The following is a 20940-nucleotide window of genomic DNA, read 5'->3' on the forward strand; positions in this document are numbered from 1 at the left end:
CACCGCCCGGACACCATTTCTTTGTATACGCCGCCCGGACACCATTTCTTTGTATACGCCGCCCGGACACCATTTCTTTGTATACGCCGCCCGGACACCATTTCTCTGTATACGCCGCCCGGACACCATTTCTTTGTATACGCCGCCCGGACACCATTTCTTTGTATACACCGCCCAGACACCATTTCTGTGTATACACCGCCCGGACACCATTTCTTTGTATACGCCGCCCGGACACCATTTCTCTGTATACGCCGCCCAGACACCATTTCTTTGTATACACCGCCCGGACACCATTTCTTTGTATACACCGCCCGGACACCATTTCTGTGTATACACCGCCCGGACACCATTTCTTTGTATACGCCGCCCGGACACCATTTCTCTGTATACGCCGCCCGGACACCATTTCTTTGTATACACCGCCCGGACACCATTTCTTTGTATACACCGCCCAGACACCATTTCTGTGTATACACCGCCCGGACACCATTTCTTTGTATACGCCGCCCGGACACCATTTCTTTGTATACACCGCCCGGACACCATTTCTTTGTATACGCCGCCCGGACACCATTTCTCTGTATACGCCGCCCGGACACCATTTCTTTGTATACGCCGCCCGGACACCATTTCTTTGTATACGCCGCCCGGACACCATTTCTTTGTATACACCGCCCGGACTCCACAGAACAACAGCTGATAACAAGACGCCGTCTCCCAAGTCACATGACGCGCTTTGCACTCACTACAGTCCGTACTGTGCTATGCACGACGGCTCGAAGAGGGCGGAGCCATGTAGATATCTGGAAGCCCATTGGCTGCCACTTTCGCCGTGTGCAAGCCGTTCTTTGGGAGCTCGGCTGCTTCTATAAAACACTGGACAGGAAGGCTGGAAACAAAACAGCAGAGGTCGCGGTGTAGGTGTCAGTGAGGGGAGCGCTGCAGAGGGTCCGGGGTTCCGGTTCTCCGGTTTCCCTTCTTTTCACTCTTTCTATACGGCCATCCCTTTCCAACTTCAGCTACAGTGATAGCTAAGTTTGGAAAGAAAGAAGAAAGGATTTCGCTTTTTGTCGCCGTTGGATTTGTCGTTAATCGGAGCCGGTTACTGGTGCTGGAAATGGCTGATTCCCGGGATACGAAGCGTGCGGGATGTGGTGAGCCGGGCGGGCGGCTGTCACTGCCGGGTCTGCAGCTGGGTGCTGTCACTGACACCGGGTCTTCTCTTGCAGGATCGTGTGGCAGCTACTTCACCTCTGCGCGGTTCCTCCTGTACCTCGGCCACTCGCTGTCCACTTGGGTGAGTAGCCGCTCTCCATTGCTCGCGGTACATGATGTCTCTCCGACTTTTTGCCTCTTTGCTCTTTGGTAAATCGGCTTCCTCGCCCCCTTATTCGCCATCCCTTCATGTTTTCTCCCCTTCTGGTCATGTTTACAGGGATTCTCCAGTGAAAATATGCTAACCCCTCTTATTGATCGGTTGGGTCCTGACAGCGGCGGGGAGCTCTTCCTGTAGAGTCAGTGCCCTATATGGCTCCTGAGCATCCCCTGCCCTGTGTGGCCCCTGAGCAGCCCCTTCCCTGTGTGGCCCCTGAGCCTCCCCTGCCCGGCGTGGCCCCTGAGCCTCCCCTGCCCGGCGTGGCCCCTGAGCCTCCCCTGCCCTGCGTGGCCCCTGAGCCTCCCCTGCCCTGCGTGGCCCCTGAGCCTCCCCTGCCCTGCGTGGCCCCTGAGCCTCCCCTGCCCTGCGTGGCCCCTGAGCCTCCCCTGCCCTGCGTGGCTCCTGAGCTCCCCTGCCCTATATGGCTCCTGAGCCGCCCCTGCCCCGTGTGGCTCCTGAGCTCCCCTGCCCTATATGGCTCCTGAGCTCCCCTGCCCTGCGTGGCTCCTGAGCTCCCCTGCCCTGCGTGGCTCCTGAGCTCCCCTGCCCTATATGGCTCCTGAGCTCCCCTGCCCTATATGGCTCCTGAGCTCCCCTGCCCTATATGGCTCCTGAGCCGCCCCTGCCCCGTGTGGCTCCTGAGCTCCCCTGCCCCGTGTGGCCCCTGAGCTTCCCCTGCCCTGCGTGGCCCCTGAGCCTCCCCTGCCCTGCGTGGCCCCTGAGCCTCCCCTGCCCTGCGTGGCCCCTGAGCCTCCCCTGCCCTGCGTGGCCCCTGAGCCTCCCCTGCCCTGCGTGGCCCCTGAGCCTCCCCTGCCCTGCGTGGCCCCTGAGCCTCCCCTGCCCTGCGTGGCTCCTGAGCTCCCCTGCCCTATACAGTCATGGCCAAAAGTATTGACACCCCTGCAATTCTGTCAGATAATACTCAGTTTCTTCCTGAAAATGATTGCAAACACAAATTCTTTGGTATTATTATCTTCATTTAATTTGTCTTAAATGAAAAAACACAAAAGAGAATGAAGCAAAAAGCAAAACATTGATCAGTTCACACAAAACTCCAAAAATGGGCCGGACAAAAGTATTGGCACCCTCAGCCTAATACTTGGTTGCACAACCTTTAGCCAAAATAACTGCGACCAACCGCTTCCGGTAACCATCAATGAGTTTCTTACAATGCTCTGCTGGAATTTTAGACCATTCTTCTTTGGCAAACTGCTCCAGGTCCCTGATATTTGAAGGGTGCCTTCTCCAAACTGCCATTTTTAGATCTCTCCACAGGTGTTGTATGGGATTCAGGTCTGGACTCATTGCTGGCCACCTTAGAAGTCTCCAGTGCTTTCTCTCAAACCATTTTCTAGTGCTTTTTGAAGTGTGTTTTGGGTTATTGTCCTGCTGGAAGACCCATGACCTCTGAGGTAGACCCAGCTTTCTCACACTGGGCCCTAAATTATGCTGCAAAATTTGTTGGTAGTCTTCTGACTTCATAATGCCATGCACACGGTCAAGCAGTCCAGTGCCAGAAGCAGCAAAGCAACCCCAAAACATCAGGGAACCTCCACCATGTTTGACTGTAGGGACCGTGTACTTTTCTTTGAATGCCTTTTTTTCTCCTGTAAACTCTATGTTGATGCCTTTGCCCTAAAAGCTCTACTTTTGTCTCATCTGACCAAAGAACATTCTTCCAAAATGTTTTAGGCTTTTTCAGGTAAGTTTTGGCAAACTCCAGCCTGGCTTTTTTATGTCTCGGGGTAAGAAGTAGAGTCTTCCTGGGTCTCCTACCATACAGTCCCTTTTCATTCAGACGCCGACGGATAGTACGGGTTGACACTGTTGTACCTTCGGACTGCAGGGCAGCTTGTACTTGTTTGGATGTTAGTCGAGGTTCTTTATCCAACATCCGCACAATCTTGCGTTGAAATCTCTTGTCAATTTTTATTTTCCGGCCACATCTAGGGAGGTTAGTCACAGTGCCATGGGCTTTAAACTTCTTGATGACACTGCGCACGGTAGACACAGGAACATTCAGGTCTTTGGAGATGGACTTGTAGCCTTGAGATTGCTCATGCTTCCTCACAATTTGGTTTCACAAGTCCTCAGACAGTTCTTTGGTCTTCTTTCTTTTCTCCATGCTCAATGTGGTACACACATGGACACAGGACAGAGGTTGAGTCAACTTTAATCCATGTCAACTGGCTGCAAGTGTGATTTAGTTATTGCCAACACCTGTTAGGTGCCACAGGTAAGTTACAGGTGCTGTTAATTACACAAATTAGAGAAGCATCACATGATTTTTCGCACAGTGCCAATACTTTTGTCCACTCTCTTTTTTATGTTTGGTGTGGAATTATATCCAATTTGGCTTTAGGACAATTCTTTTTGTGTTTTTTCATTTAAGACAAATTAAATGAAGATAATAATACCAAAGAATTTGTGTTTGCAATCATTTTCAGGAAGAAACTGAGTATTATCTGACAGAATTGCAGGGGTGTCAATACTTTTGGCCATGACTGTATGGCTCCTGAGCTCCCCTGCCCTATATGGCTCCTGAGCCGCCCCTGCCCCGTGTGGCTCCTGAGCCGCCCCTGCCCTATATGGCTCCTGAGCTCCCCTGCCCTATATGGCTCCTGAGCTCCCCTGCCCTATATGGCTCCTGAGCTCCCCTTCCCTGTGTGGCCCCTGAGCTTCCCCTGCCCTGCGTGGCCCCTGAACTTCCCCTGCCCCGCGTGGCCCCTGAGCCTCCCCTGCCCCGCGTGGCCCCTGAGCCGCCCCTGCCCCGCGTGGCCCCTGAGCCGCCCCTGCCCCGCGTGTCCCCTGAGCCGCCCCTGCCCCGCGTGGCCCCTGAGCCGTCCCATTCGGCTTTGTCCGGCAGCCCCATAAGATAATGGAGCGCGTCTGACCTGATGCACTAGTTTGTAACATTGATTAAAGTGCCCCATTCTGAAGGTCTCCCCCACAGCTCGGACCCCCACAGATCAGTAAGTGACAACAGATAACCCCTTTAAGAACATCAGACAAAGGCGATATACGCTGAGTGAAGGGGCTGTGTCTTATGTCTTTTAATTTTATTGTCCAGAATAAGTGGCCCAGTTTCTCATCCTGGGAGCGTATACTCAGTCCACGTGTCCGCGAACTGCACACCAACCCACCAGGCTGTGCGCCTACGATGAGGTTTTGGTGTCGTTTTTGACGCTAGGTATTTTCTGCTGTGTCAAAACGCAGCACCTTATAGTTCAGTAAGGGTATGTGCAGATGATCCAGAAGTGGCAGCGCACTGGATGCAGAGCATGTCCGCTACATCCAAAGCCCTGCCGTCTATTGAACGCAAATGAATCTGCATGTGATCGCTGAACCGTGTGGAATCAGCGCATCCAACAATGTATTGGATTAGTTGATTCCACATGGTTCTGCGATCACATGCCGATTCACCTGCATTCGATAGACGGCAGGGCTTTGGATGTGGCGGTCATGCGCTGCGGGTGTGCAGAGTTTTCTGTGCAGGTTTTCGCCATAGAATTGCATTAGGTGCAGACATTCCACAGATAAAGACCGCATGGGTTTTTAGTGCGTTTCCACAGCGCAAGCAGATAAAGAATGTTTATAATCCGCACATAAATATATCAATAAAGTTATTTAAAACATGTCATGCCAAAAAGAGACAAAAACCACAGTGTCAAAACAAGCATGCAAAAAAGAAAAAAGCCCAAAAGCTCATCTAGGGAGCGTAGCCTCACAGTCGGTGTACTAATGCACATGGCCGAATTTCCACACGGACTGTTCGCCTACATGGGAAAACGTTTCAGCATGCTGTATTCTGGCCTGTTGGTTTTCTATAGGGCCGTGTGAGCGTCACCAAACTCTGCTCTCGTCTGGTCCTCTACTTGTTTAGTCCGTAAATTAGGTCTTCGTTCTTTTTAAGAAAGATTTCCTGATCTGAAGTCAACAATTTTGTAAGCACCTTGGAAAGGACAGGAACGTCTGGTGTGTGGGTATTTTTTTTGCTGATCTTGTGTTTCATATATCCGTGTGCAGACTTCAGGAAGTTCTGGATTTGCTCTACAATAGAAACACTGTCCACAGGCCACAAATAGTGGAAGGGAACGTGAACGCGGAAAGAACGTTCTGCTGCTGATTGTGCTAAAGATCCTTTCCATATACACCCCAGACTTCATCCTTTCTGCTGGGAATGGAGAATTAATATGTATAGATATATACATGTATATTTCATTTATAGTGGAAAAATAATTGTAGATTTGTTTTAGGTTTTTGCTTCTTTTTTTTTCTTTGTCTATTTTGGCCTCAATGTACTGTAAAGAAATTAAACTGTTTATATCACAATTTTTTTTTATTAATTAACCCCTTTTCAGGATGGATATATGAGGTGCCACTGACTAAAATTGCAATACAAAGGTTCATCACACAAGCCACTGATCTCAATGATTGGCTCCAGTGGTGATGCGTGCTGTAGGATTAAAGGGAACCTGTCACCTGTTTTGGGGCTATAAGATGCAGCCACTGCCTTTCAGGGCTTATCCACAACATTCTGTAATGCTGTAGATAAGCCCCAATCCAACCTGAAACATAAGGAAAAATAAGTTTTATTATACTCACCCGAGGGGCGGTTCAGTCTGATGGGTGTCACAGGTTCGGGTCCAGCGCCTCCCATCTTCTTGCGGTGCTGCCCTTCTGTTGCTTCCTTGCTCCCCGGCATCGTGCTTCTGCGCAGGCATACTTATCTGCCCTGTTGAGGGCAGAGCAAAGTACTGCAGTGCAGGGCCTCTCTGACCTTTCCCGGCGCCTGCGCACTGCAGTACTTTGGGCTGCCCTCAACAGGGCCGAACAGTATGCCTGCGCAGGAGCGCGATGCCGAGAAGCTATGAAGCAATCAGGAGGCGCCGGACCCGGACCTGCGACACCCATCGGACCGGACTGCACCGCGAACCCCCCCCCCCCGGTGAGTATAATAAAACTTATCCTTCTGATCTTTCAGGTCAGACTGGGGGCTTATCGGCAGACGCCGCATCTTATATCGGCCAAAACTCCCTTTAATGTAACCACTGCAGCCAAAACAAAGAGAACTGAGCAGCAGCAGGGAGTCGTTGCTGGACCCAAAGGGGTGATTACTTGCTCTGATTGTTATTTTTTGTATCTTAGATTGTTTGGTGTCCACGTTCCTGAAGGTGGTAAAGGCTTTTAATAAAGATTGTGATATAAAAACAAAGCATTGTCAATCAAAAAAGGGATTCATTGAAACTAATATAGTATGATTACTACAATATATTAATAAGATAAAAACTTTGGAGGGAGGAGTGCTTCTTTGACACAAAAACATGATTTAAACCCATAGGTCCTTTTCTAATGATCCATTTCCTAAATAAAGCCATCCATTGCCAAGTTTCTTTTTATCTTTGGAAAATCATCTTGTATATAATCTTGCAGGGCTTGTACATTCTACTACCTACATAAATCATTAAACTGTATCGCGCTGCTCCGTGGAATGTAAAGCATTACACTGTTATCCTGAAGTCACGAACTTGTAAAAGTCCCTTCAAAAATGGTTGCATGGTGTAGTGTTCGGGTGTATACACGTCATCATGTAAACTCGGACAAAGCCACCAATTAACACCCCCCTCAAAGATGACTCTTCAGGAAGGTACCTCTGGTCTCTTTTGTGTCATTCTTTCATGTGTTTCCTGGCGCGTTACTGTTTGGCCACTGGCAGTTTCTTTTTTTTTTGGATGGTTTTTGTGAGGTAATGTTGATCACTCCATTGAATAATTAGAAAGCGTTAGCATTTTTTTTTTTTTTTTAAGTCCACCACAGTGAAAAGGATGGTAAGTGGGGGGGACCAACACTAATAAGAAAAAAATCCAAAAAATCATTTGAAAGGTAACTCACCAAACCCTGACTAATACACTGGCAGGATGCAGCAGAACCCCATTGATAAAGGTTGGTGCAGCACAGGTGTATTCCACTGATGAGGACAGCCAGTAACCAATTGTGGTCTGGCTGCCCAGTGGAAAAACTGCACACAGATGAGGCTTGCATAAGGCACAAGTCACACTGATAAATGTGATGCACAAGTGTCTGAGCAGCCTATTGATCACGCCCATAATATTAGCAGGCGGGCTGCTCTGCACTATATATACATGCATCACACAAAGAACCAAGCCAACATAAAGGGTTCTAGCTGCATCCTGCTAAAAAGTGCAAAAAGATAAATAGATATGGGGTATTGGTTACTATTTTGGCCAAAGCAGATAAGCAGGGTGGGGCTGCCGTGTGTGTGCACAGCAGCCTAATCCATCACAATGAACACAGAAAAATTATGGCGGACATAACCAAGCGTGCACGGCAACAGTGGTGGTGAGCCACAAACCAACAACAAGAAAATAGGGGGGGGAAGCCAGCACTGCTTAAGGTTAGGACGCATAAATTGGAGTGCATATGCACATAATATCTAGCTGTATTCAAAAATGAGATATTTAGCAAAAAAATTGATCAATTCAATTGAGCCACCCCGCCGCGCCAAGGCAATCTCATATGGGGGGTCCTACTCTATATATTTTTAATAAATGCTGTGCCATTACGGCCTCCTAAATACATTTAGAGCATGACCACATCAAGTGCAATCTGTACCTGAACATTACTGGATCGCTCCCATGAAGCCAGATGGAGCAAGTGTGTGCTGGTCAGGCAATGTGTGGAGGCCATTCCTGATATGTCTGTGTTCAGACCTGGTTGGCCTTCATCTGCACTTGCTTCATCTGGCTTCATGGGAGCGATCCAGTAATGTTCAGGTACAGATTGCACTTGATGTGGTCATGCTCTAAATGTATTTAGGAGGCCGTAATGGCACAGCATTTATTAAAAATATATAGAGTAGGACCCCCCATATGAGATTGCCTTGGCGCGGCGGGGTGGCTCAATTGAATTGATCAATTTTTTTGCTAAATATCTCATTTTTGAATACAGCTAGACATTATGTGCATATGCACTACAATTTATGCGTTCTAACCTTAAGCAGTGCTGGCTTCCCCCCCTATTTTCTCACAATTGGTTACTGGCTGTCCTCATCAGTGGAATACACCTGTGCTGCCCTAACCTTTATCAATGGGGTTCTGCTGCATCCTGCCAGTGCATTAGTCAGGGTTTGGTGAGTTACCTTTCAAATGATTTTTTTAAGTGGGGGGACTCCTGACATTTTCTGAATGAGTATATATCCCACCTCAATCTCGCACTGCTGAACACCGGCTCTTCTCTGCCTGGGGCCAGAAGCATCGTGCCACTCCTGCCACCAGCTTACGGCAGCAGCAACCCTGCCTACTAGGACCTTGCTCCACCGCAGCCGCTGCCCCTCTCACCATCAGCTACATTCAGATTATAAGACGCACCCTCATTTTCCCCCCAAATTTGGGGGGAAAAAGTGGCATATTATCTGAAAAATACTGTAAATCTTTTTGCCACAGATCACTGTGCAGTATAAGTGATTAAATGACTTTATTCTTTAGGTCAGTGCTATTACAGCAATACCAGATTTATATTGGTGTTGAAGGTTTTGCTTCTTTTGCAAACTAAGCTGTTTTTTTTGCAATTTTTGTGCTTACAATGTAATGTGATAAGATGAAGTTTTTATTAGCACCATTTTCGGTACATGTCATGTATAAAGTGTATATATTGTGGTGTAGTGACCACTGTGTCCGCTAGGGGGAGCTGTGTGGATGTCCCAAGACAGGATGAGTGGCAGAATCCTGAAGGACTGTTGTGTATCTCAAGGTGGGTGGCCTTGAGATGGAGACTTATGTGTGTGTGTTGATCAACAGTGATATTGCTGAGGTGTTGTTTCAATGTGTTAGGGAGAAGTCTCCAGGTAACTGGTGAGATGGGCGGACCCAGCTACCCACAAACCCACCCAGGGGGTGTGTTTGGTAACGCTGTGATAAAAGTGTGTGAATGGTTCAAGGACCTGTGATGAGGTCATAGCCATGTGACCCGGTGGGCGTTGCTATGGACCGTATAAGGTGGCCAGGGTAGGTCACATGTGGTGAATGCAGGGACCTGGTTGGTCCGTTTGGAAGGCCCTGTGTGGGAGAGATAGGGGCTGTCTTCCTGACAGCAAGGAACACTGTGTTGAATGGCTGCACGTGCCTGATGATTCCCTGGAGGGAATGGACGTCTGCAGCATGATGAAGGAACTATGAGGAAACCCTGACGTGGGTGAGATAGCTGAGGCTAGAAAGCCTGTGTATGCATAACCTGTTTGACTACAGGGTAACAGCTGAACTCTGTCATCGACGCTATGCTGTTAAGTGAACTTTATGTTGCTGTTATGGGTTTATGCTGCTGAATAAACCACATGGACTGAAATTATTATTTATGGAAAACCTGTGCCGGATCTGGTTTTGTGGATGCTAAGCGAGTATCCCCTACTTGAATGACAGCGCTACCTTACAATTGGTGGAGAATGCTATGGGCAGTGTAGTAGCCTTGTTGCTAGGAGCAACGGAAGAGGACTGCAAAATTCGGTTGCGAAGGGCAACGGTTTCCAAAGGCACATGGTGCAGTGCTGGCAACACTGAGCCAGGAGAAAGAGACTGTGGATTGCTATAGGGTGCCTCTGTGGAGAAGAAGTACCCGAGGACCTGTGTGGTCGACACAGGTAACGGACAGGTGTTCGTGTTGTACTTACCTGGGTCAGTGGGAAAGACTGTACCTGGAGGGTTCAGTGAGCAAGGTCCTGGAGAGTCAGTGTTGGGAGGTTCTGGGAAAAGAATCGGATCCCTGGAGCACGTGGTATGACCTTGGACCTTGGGAGGCGTGAGTGTTGGGCAGTCTCAGGCGGAGACGGATGCCCTGAAGAGCACCCGCTGAGCCCCTGGACCTGGTGAGGCCGGTGTGTTGGGAAACACTGGGAGGAGGGTCGGCCCCCTGAATAGCATCCGGTGCATCCTGTGTGTTGGACGGTCTTAGGCGGAGATGGAATGTCCTGAATCGCACACAGACAGGACACGTGAGTTTTGTGTGGTGTGTTTTTTTTTTTTTTTTCTCTTGTCTCAACTCAGCTTGCGGTGGCTCAGTGGGAGTCAAGAAGGTGGCAAGTGGCTTCCTGTAACTCGGCGGGGTTACGAAGGGGACAAGCGGCTTCCAGTAACTTGGCGGGGTTATGAAGGGGACAAGCGGCTTTTGGTAACTCGGCGGGGTTACGAAGGTGACACCAGCAGCTGTGTGTGAACAGCAGCCGTGGTGTCGAAGATCGGTGACAGCAGGAGCTGTGGTGGTGCCAACAAGGACTTGTGTGGTATCGTAAGAGACATAAACTGTGTGGTGTGAACTGCGGTCTAAGAAGACTGGTAAAACGGACATGGGGAAATCCCGAAAGGGGGTGGCATCCCAGAGGGGGGCGGTGACCCAAATTGGGGTGGTCCAGAAAGGGGCCAGTGTGTCAAAAGAGGAAATGGCAGCACTGGTTGCCTCAGTGGGTATGTCTGGGGAACCGCAGTGTGTGTGTATGTCTTTTGAGGAGTGTGGCATGTATTTTCCGGATAACAACGGGCCACAGGAGTGTACCGTGATGCTGCAACGGGAAGGAGTCTCTGGTAGACTGGACTCAGAGAGTCAGGTTACTCTGATAGGATCACCTCTCGTTTTATCTCTGGCCGAGAAAAACGTCAGGGTTCGCTGTAAACACGGGGTCACGGTGAACTATGCCGTAGACAGAGTAATGTTCGAGGGGACCAAAGGTGGTGAGTGCCAAGGGGGTGGGATACCACGGGACTTAGTCTATGCCTTGGAGAGGGGCCGGGACTTTGTTTTGTTTGATGACGTATTGCGGGACTTTGTTTTGTTTGATGACGTATTGTCGGACGATGGCAATGTTTCGACTGTGGGTCCAGCAGACATTGAGACTGTGACAGCTCCTGACATGGACAGGTCAGAGGTAGAACTGACCGGAAGAAGAGGTACATCTGCCCAACTTACGGACCTGACGTCTCGTGACATGACGAATGGTGGGCTGGGAGATGAGACGACTGGACTAGACACATTGGTGAATGGTAATTGGAGGGTTCACTCGGCTGTCGGGACTGACCCAGTGGTACTCTTTGACAATATAATTAAAGAGGTAGTGGTGCGACACGTGCTGGCCAAAAGAGAACAAGATCATGAGATACAGTTAATAATGGAGACAGTGGAAGGACATCTCGAACGAGAAAGAGTCCTGAGACAAATGGCCGAGCACAGGGTTGAGGAGCTCGAGAAAGAAGTCTTGGAGCTCAAAGAAACTGTAAGTGGTCTTCTGCGGGAGAAGAGCTTGGACAGTGATGTACAGCGGCCGGGTCCAATTGGTGGTGGGACGAAGCTGCCGGTGCCCGTCTTGGCAGAGGGTCGTGAAGAGATGAGATCACGAGAAGTTGAGGAGCTGAGAACTGAAGAAGACAGTCACCCGGTCGGGTCAACTGTAGTGATGAAAGTGTCCGTGGTAAAAGCCAGAGCCTCCTGGCCAGGAAGAGAGCAAGGCCACGACCTTCAAGTTTGTAATTGATGTACCAGAGGACATGCAAGAAGCCTGTGCTGAGGAAGGTGTGCATGAGGCTTTTAAAGAGGCGGTCAAGGTGTGTAAGGTGCACTGGACACCTGAGACTTGGCAGTTGGTGATAGTATCAGCCAGGGAAGACACAGCAAAGCGGGTAGCTGTCCTGAAAAACATGCATCTGCAATGTCTTCACGCCAAACAGTTGGTCAGGCAGAGGAATATGAAAGCTGCTTGACGCCTAGAGTTAGCAAGTGAGGCTATGGATCGGCTGGGTTTGCGGAAAGATGTAGTTCCGGTACCCAAAAGTTTGATTGGGAGAATCATTGGAAGATTCGGGAAGGTAATGCAAGACCTTGTGAATATCTCCGGTGTGGTGAGGGTGAGGATCCCTCCTGATGATGAAGACCAGGTATCCAGTGAAAAGGGTAGGATTCCCACCATGGTGGTTTGCTCCGTGGAAAGCCTGAGAAATTTTCGGATGCTCTTGGAGTATCGAGTGGGGTACCTGCAAGAGATTGAGCAGTTGAGGCTGGACCGTCGGCGAATCAGTAAAGAGGTACGGCATACCAGGTGGCGGCCGCCTTCAACCCAAGATGTAAGGACCCGAAGGGTTCCGCCAAGTAGTGACATGGCAGGTGGCCGAAGAATGTCAGCAAGTGGCAGTTCGACAGGCCGTACGAGGCTGAGAGATCTTAGTTCCTGTGAGACGCTGAATGGGTCAGACTCAGGCCAGACAATAGGCTTGATTAAGACTTATGACCGCACCAACCGTGAGAGCCAGTCAGTGAGAGAAAAGAGTGTGGTGACTAAACAGTGTCTGATGACGCAGACAGACTGTGACTGGAGGGCCAAAGATCAGGGCCGATATTCTGACCGCTGGGGGCGGGCGAAGCCTAACATAGAGATGAGGCCGTATGATGGACAGATGGTTCTCTCGACCTGTGGGGCAAGGTGTAATGAGTGCCCGGTCTCGAGATCCTGGTGTAATGTGTGTTCAACCCCACAAGTTTGAACAGAGGGGGGAGGTATGTGGTGTAGTGACCACTGTGTCTGCTAGGGGGCGCTGTGTGGATGTCCCAAGAGAGAAGATGAGTGGCAAAATCCTGAAGGACCGTTATGTATCTCAAGGTGGGTGGCTTTGAGATGGAGACTTATGTGTGTGTGTTGATCAGCAATGATAGTGCTGAGGTGTTGTTTCAATGTGTCAGGGAGAAGTCTCCAGGAAACTGGGGAGATGGGCGGACTGTTATGAGCTCATTTTCTGCTCCACCAGTTGAGAGTTCTCCTTCCGTTCTCCCTCTGGTGGTGACAGGAGGTAGTGAGGTTGGTTTAATTGGTAGTGATCTGCCACCTGGTGAGGAAGATAACGATTGGATCTCTGGAGTATCAGACTGGATATAAGACAGCCGACGCCCTATCCTGGTGCTGGTGATTCAGTCTGCTTCTCAGGTCTTGGACTCAGCTCTGTTCCAGTCTTCTCAAGTTAAGTTGATTTTTGCTAATGTTCACACTTGCTCTTGTTGGTCAATTCAGTTTTTTGTGTGGTCAGCCAGCCCGGCTGGGCTGTGCTGAATTTCCACTCTTATTTACCTGTATTTGCCAAATGGCCTTTTTTTGTCCCTTATTAGATTGGCCTCTTTTTGCTCTGTCTCAGAATATTTCAGAGTGCTGATATAGTGGGAGAAGTCTAGTGACATCAAGGTTAATTTTGCTATCAGTTGTGTTGGACATTTTGGTAGGGTTTTTGGCAGATTGCAGACAGTGTCTTTCCTTTCCTGTCCTTTCTAGTTAGTTTGGCCCCATCATTTGCTCAGCCTGTTTTCCTGCCTTTGTTTGTGTTTTCATCTTGTTTCACCGTCAATACATGTGGGGGGCTGTCTTTCCTTTGTGGTCTGCTCTGGGGCAGTTAGTTTTCCTCTTTTCCTGCTTTAGGCTTATTTAGCTCTCCGGTTGTGACGAGGCATCTAGGACCACCGTAGGAACGCTCCACGACTGCTGCGAGTTGTGTGTTAGGATCAGGGGTCTGCAGTCTGCATAGTTACCAACCTCTTTGGTTTTCTGAGACTTAGCTTGTGTTTTTTATTTCCTCCTCGGCGACCCGTTCATAACAGCGGACTCAGTTACCTACAAACCCACCCAGGGGGTGTGTTTGAGAACTTTGTGATAAACGTGTGTGGTTTAAGGACCTGTGATGAGGTCATAGCCATGTGACCCGGTGGGCGTGGTTATGGACCGTATAAGGTGGCCAGGGTAGGTCACGTGGTGAATGCAGGGACCTGGTTTGTCCGTTTTGGAAGGCCCTGTCTGGAAGAGATAGGGGCTGTCTTCCTGACAGCAAGGAACGCTGTGTTGAATGGCTGCACGTGCCTGATGATTCCCTGGAAGGAATGGATGTCTGCAGCATGATGAAGGAACTATGAGGAAACCCTGATGTGGGTGAGATAGCTGAGGCTAGAAAGCCTGTGTATGCATAACCTGTATGACTACAGGCAGCGTCGGACTGGCCCACCGGAGAACCGGAGGATTCTCCGGTGGGCCCTGGCATCTGGTGGGCCCTGGCACCTGCTGGCATACAGGGCCAGCAGTTGCCTAGGGCCCCGCTGCTCCAGGGGCCCCCAGCCAGTGGTGTGTTGCACACCATGCAGCTGCTATGGGGGCCCCTGCCAGCGGAGCAGCAGCGGGTGTCAGGAGGCAGGAGCCCCTGTCCCCGCTGCTAAAGAGAAATGAATATTCACTGCGAAGTAGTGAATATCATTTCAGGTCTCCACCCCCAGAGGCCCCGCCCCCAGCCCAGTAAGCCGCTCTGCATCAGGGCCGGCGCCGCCCTCAGTCCTCTCTGCTCCTGACTCACAGCCAGTGGGCGATGACGTCACTACATCGCGCACCCGCTGTGTGTCTGGCAGAGGGGGCAGCTCCCAACACTGAAGCCGGGATCAGCGTGGGAGCGAGGAGGAGAGGTGAGTATTGTGTTTTGTTGTTTTTTTTTATATCTCTCTCACTCTCTCTATCTGTCTCTATCTATCTATCTATCTCTCTCTCTCTATATATCTCTCTCTCTATCTCTCTTATATCTATCTATCTTTCTATCTCTATCTATTATCTATATCTATCTATCTCTATATCTATCTCTATCTATTATCTATATCTATTTCTATCTCTATCTATCTATCACTCTATCTTTATATCTATCTTTCTATCTCTACATCTATCTCTATATCTATCTATCTATCTATCTATCTATCTATCTCTATATCTTTCTATTATGTCTATCTATCTATCTCTATATCTATCTATCTTACTCTATCTATCTCTATATCTATTATCTCTATATTTATTATCTATCTAGCTACCATCTATATCTATCTATCTTTATCTATATATATCTCTATCTAATATCTATATCTATCTATCTCTATACCTATCTATTTATCTATCCGTTATCTATCTCTATATCTTTTCTCTGTATCTATCTATCTCAATATCTATATCTCTCGCTATCTATCGCTCTATCTCTAAATCTCTCTATAGCTATCTATCTATATATCTATCTATCTCTATATCTATCTCTCTGTATATCTATCTATCGCTCTATCTCTATATCTTTCTATCTATATATCTATCTATCTTTCTCTATCTATTTATCTCTATATCTTTTCTCTGTATCTATTTCTCTCTATATCTATATCTATCTATCTCTATATCTATCTATTATCTCTATATCTATATCTATTTCTCTCTATATCTCTCTCTATATCTATCTCTATTTCTCTCTATATCTCTCTCTATCTATCTCTATCTCTATATCTATCTCTCTGTATATCTATCTATCTTTCTATCTCTATATCTATCTCTATATCTATCTATCTATTTATCTCTATCTATTATCTATATCTATCTCTATCTATCGCTCTATCTCTATATCTATCTTTCTATCTCTACATCTATCTCTATATCTATCTTGCTATCTATCTCTATATCTATCTATATCTATATCTATCTATTATGTCTATCTAGCTATCTCTATTATCTATATCTACCTATCTCTATATCTTTCTATCTTACTCTATCTCTATATCTATCTGTTATCTCTATATTTATTATCTATCTTTATCTATCTCTATCTATTATCTATATCTATATCTATCTCTCTATCTATTTATCGATCTCTGTATCTATCTCTCTCTATATCTATCTCTCTCTCTATCTACCGCTCTCTCTATCTCTATCTATCTTTATATCTATATCTATCTATCTCTATATCTATCTATTATCTCTATAGCTATCTCTATATCTCTCTCTCTATAGCTATCTATATATTATCTCTATATCTATCTAGCTATCTCTATCTATCTCTATATCTGTCTATCTTTCTAACTCTATATCTATCTATCTCTATACATATCTCTATATCTAGCTATTATCTCTATATCTATCTATCTATCTATCTATCTCTATATCTATTATCTCTATATCAATCTCTCTATATATATCTCTATATCTATTTTTATTTATAGCCATCTATCTATATATATTTATATTTATCTATATATGTCTATATTATTATTATTATTATTATTATTATTATTATTATTATTATTATTATTATATCTGTATATCTCTATCTATTATCTATCTCTATCTATTATGTATCTCTATCTATATATCTATCTCTATATCTTTCTATCTATCTCTATATCTATCTATCCATTATCTATTTTCTATCTATCTCTATATCTATCTACCTATCGATCTATCTATCTATATTTCTTTCTATATCTATCTTTATATCTATCTCTATCTATCTCTATCTATCTCTATGAATCTTTCTATCTATATCTATCCATTATCTACTTTCTATCCATTATCTACTATCTATCTCTATATCTATCTATTTCTACATCTATCTTTCTATCTATATCTATCTAACTCTATATCTATATATCTATATAGCATTATACCCTATGAGGGGGTGCATTATTCCCTATGAGGGGGGCAGTATTATACCCTATGAGGGGGCAGCATTATACCCTATGAGGAGGCAGCATTATACCCTATGAGGAGGCAGCATTATACCCTATGAGGAGGGCAGCATTATTCCCTATGAGGGGGGCAGCATTGTACCCTATGAGGGGGGCAGTATTATACCCTATGAGGGGGGCAGTATTATACCCTATGAGGGGGGCAGTATTATACCCTATGAGGGGGGCAGTATTATACCCTATGAGGGGGGCAGTATTATACCCTATGAGGGGGGCAGTATTATACCCTATGAGGGGGGCAGTATTATACCCTATGAGGGGGGCAGTATTATACCCTATGAGGGGGTGCATTATACCCTATGAGGGGGTGCATTATACCCTATGAGGGGGTGCATTATTTGCTATGAGGGGGGCAGTATTATACCCTATGAGGGGGGCAGTATTATATTCTATGAGATGGCTGCATTATATTCTATGAGATGGCTGCATTATACTATGTGAGGGGGCTGCTTTATATTCTATGAGGGGGCTACCCCAACTCCTGCTACATAATTAAGACATGTACAACCTTATATTATACCCGGATATTAGCGTGTTTTACCGCATAATTGGTGGTCTGGTATTTAACTCTATGCAGCTGCATAGTGGGCCCCAAGAATGATTTTCTCTGGTGGGCCCAAGGTGTTCCAGTCCGACGCTGACTACAGGGTAACAGAGCTGAACTCTGTCATGAACGCTATGCTGTTAAGTGAACTTTATGTTGCTGTTATGGGTTTATGCTGCTGAATAAACCGCATGGACTGTTATGATTATTTATGGAAAACCTGTGCCGGATCTGGTTTTGTGGCTGCTAAGCGAGTATCCCCTACTTGAATGTCAGTGCTACCTTACAATATATATTGTGAGGATTAGGATCTGCGGTAGGGTCACACACGGGATGTAGTTAGTTGGTTCAAGACAAACTTGCAGTTTATTAAAAGAAGCTCATTAACAGTCAGGGTTATAAAATAAAGCAGCATCTTCCAGGTAAACAAAGGTATAGTAGAACATGAAGGAAAAAAAGTCCATATACCACAAGGGCTCAGCCATTTATACGTGGTTCTTTTCCTCTCGGACTCACCTTGCAAAGACAACCCCAGCTGCCTTAAATCAGATCATCCAAGACCTGGACTGGAGGTAAGTGAGCAACTGATCTCACCCAGCCCTTTCAGCTGCTCGTAAAACCCGGACCCATAATCCGGGCCCATTAAACACATCTCAGCACTAAGTGTGCTGGAGCCTGCTTCTCCAGGTCCTACATCACCGAGGATTGGCACCATTGGGACACATACCTCCCATCCACGACCTGTCCAACCGCCGCCACCCTACATACCCCCCCGTCCAAAGCCGAGGCTTTTGGCACCTTATAAGAACATATAATAGGCCCTTAATAGGGCATCTGCATTCCCATGTTGTTACCCAGGCTTATGCTCCACTTGAAAACTAAAATCTTGTAGGGCTAGGAACCACCTAGTTATTCGGGAATTATTTCTCTTCTTGTGCATTGCAATTGGATTATAACTGCTATCAAGCTACTGAAAGTGAAGTTCAAAGTGAGACAAAGTAAAAAAGTTAAAATAAAAGTTTAAATATATTGTAAAAAAAATTTAAAAAAAATCAGAAAAATATTAATATAAAATATTTATTTTGTGCTGATTAATTTCTATGTATATTTTTTTTAAAAAAAGTACACATACTTGGTATTACCGATTCCGTGACCACCCACCCCATAAATCTGTCCCAGTAGATAACCCCTTCAGTGAACACCGTAGAAAAAAAGCATGCTTTCTCATCATATCGCTGAATAAAAAGTGGAATAACACGGGATCAAAAAGACAAATTGGTATTTCTGAAAACATCATCTTGTCCTGCAAAAAAACAAGCTTCCATACAGCTCCATCAGTGAAAAAATCCAAAAATTATAGCTCTTGGAATGAAGCGATGCAAAAATAATTTTTTTTCTATAAAAGTTTTTACTGTGTAAAAGTGCCAAAATACAAAAAACTATATAAATGTGGTATTGCTGTAATTCTACTGATCCTAAAAATAAATCTGTCCTAGGGTATGTTCCCACGGTCAGTAAACGCTGCGGGTTGGATGCTGCGTACATCTGCAGTTTCCAGATGTTGCAGCATAGTGGATGGGATTTCATGAAATCCCATCTCCACTATGCGTGCACGGATGCCTCCAGCTTCCCTGCGTAGGCGCACATGCGGCGCGTCTTTACCGACTGCAGCATGTCTTTGTCTTGCAGAGACGCGAGTCTCCGCAAGCTAAATATCATCAGTGCAATGTATAGGACGCGGTGATTCCGCTTGGTTCAATGAACACATACGGAATCACCTGCGTTCAAAAGCCTGCAGCGCTTTGGACTGAGTGGATATGTGCTGTGTTCAAAGCGCTGCCGGTTACTGACAGTGGGCACATACCCTATCAGGAATGGCTCAGTATTTGCTAAGGATTTGACGCAGGTGAAATCTGCACCTGAGGTCATAGGGAGGTCACCTGTGTTTTTGATGTGTTTTTTGTCGCATGCATTTTTGATGCATTTTTTCATTGCATGCGTTTTTTTTGTCACTTGAAATAAAGCTATTTGAAAGTTGAATTCTGGGAAGGAAAAAAAGTGATTTCCTGTTTGCAGATATATTGGGATATGTTCCCACGGTCAGTAAATGCTGAGGGTTGGATGCTGCGTATATCCGCAATGTGCAACCTGCAGCATCCAGCTGTTACAGCATAGTGGATGTGATTTCAAGAAATCCCATACCCACTATGTGTGCACCGATATCCGTAGAGACAGACATGCGGTACGTCTTTCGAGACAACAGCATGTCAATTTATGTAGCAGAGATGCTCAGTCTTCACTGAGTGGGTAATTTACAATCATTAGGTGCAGTAAAACCGCATTATCTTCCAAGTCACATGCGTATTAAGTGCGACAACTTGTGACACAGCCAGACATCCATGGCACAAGAAGTGGAGGAAAGAACAGAGAGAGGTCCCCTACTTTTTTAATAAATAATTTAAAAAAAATAAGCATGGGGTCCCTCTATATTTGTTAACCAGCCAGAGGAAAGCAGACTACTGGGACTGGTATTTCAGGCTGTTCAGGATTCAATATCCATGAACATTACCAGCCTGATAATACCAGGCCGCAGCAGTTTGTTTACCTTGGATAGTCAGCAAAAATAGTGGGATCCCTTCCAAAAAACATAGCAAAGGGTCCCCTTATTTTTGTTAACCAACCAAAGAAAAAAGCAGAGCTCCGGCCTGGTATTCTGAGGCTGGTGAGGCCCATGGATTTTGGCTCTCACCAGCCTAAAAATATCAGCTCGCAGTTGCCCCACAATTGGCGCATCCAAAGATGCACCAGTTGTGGCACTTTATCCTTCTCTTCCCACTTGCCCTGTAGCGGTGGCAAGTGGGGTAATATTTGTGGGATTGATGTCACCTTTGTATTGTCTGGTGACATCAAGCCCACGGCTTAGTAACGGAGAAGCGTCTGTACGACACCTATTCATTACTAATGCTATAGTTATATGGTAAATAAAGACAGCCAGCATAAAGTTCTTTAATTGAAATAATGACACAGACTCCTTTATTAGATTTTAATTAAACCATACTTACTGCATCGCCTATTCCACCGAAGCCAACGTCTCCTGGAAGAGAAATAAAATAAAAAAGCAACAGAATACCATACCTGTCCGCCGAGGAAGATATGCATATTGTCCCACGACGAGTCGAGCTCTGCTACATCTGAATGCCTTTTGTTGAACGGTGGCATTATGCCACCATCCAGCTGACATCCAGACACAGCGTAGCTTATAGCTGATGACCGGAGATCGCGCGGTCACCGGCAGTCACATTTACTGCAGTTCTCGCGATCAACTGACCTTGAGAACTTGGCTAGTGACTGGGGATAACCCCGTCCTCGGTGGTCACGTACACGGCAGTTCTCCATGGTCAGCTCAGCTCACCGTGAAAACCGCCGTGTATGCGAACTTCCGGCTGAAACAAGG

At 46.5% G+C, this 20940-nt stretch overlaps 1 protein-coding gene across 2 annotated transcripts in view; it reads left to right on the plus strand.

Moving 5' to 3' along the window:
• Positions 1-852: 852 nt before the first annotated feature.
• The window catches only part of SLC40A1 (solute carrier family 40 member 1), a 161668-nt gene continuing 141580 nt past the window's right edge, over positions 853-20940 (plus strand). Inside the window, exons 1-2 of one of the 2 annotated variants that reach the window (XM_073558123.1) lie at positions 853-1157; positions 1233-1300. In XM_073558123.1, the coding sequence (XP_073414224.1) occupies positions 1121-1157; positions 1233-1300 (105 nt within the window). In that variant the 5' untranslated portion in view covers positions 853-1120. The remainder of the gene's footprint in view (positions 1158-1232; positions 1301-20940) is intronic. The other variant, XM_073558122.1, reaches the window with a different exon arrangement.

This window comes from Dendrobates tinctorius, unplaced genomic scaffold (genome assembly GCF_039654945.1).
Source record: "Dendrobates tinctorius isolate UK_male_01 unplaced genomic scaffold, ASM3965494v1 ptg000254l, whole genome shotgun sequence".
Taxonomy (NCBI): Eukaryota; Metazoa; Chordata; class Amphibia; order Anura; family Dendrobatidae; genus Dendrobates; species Dendrobates tinctorius.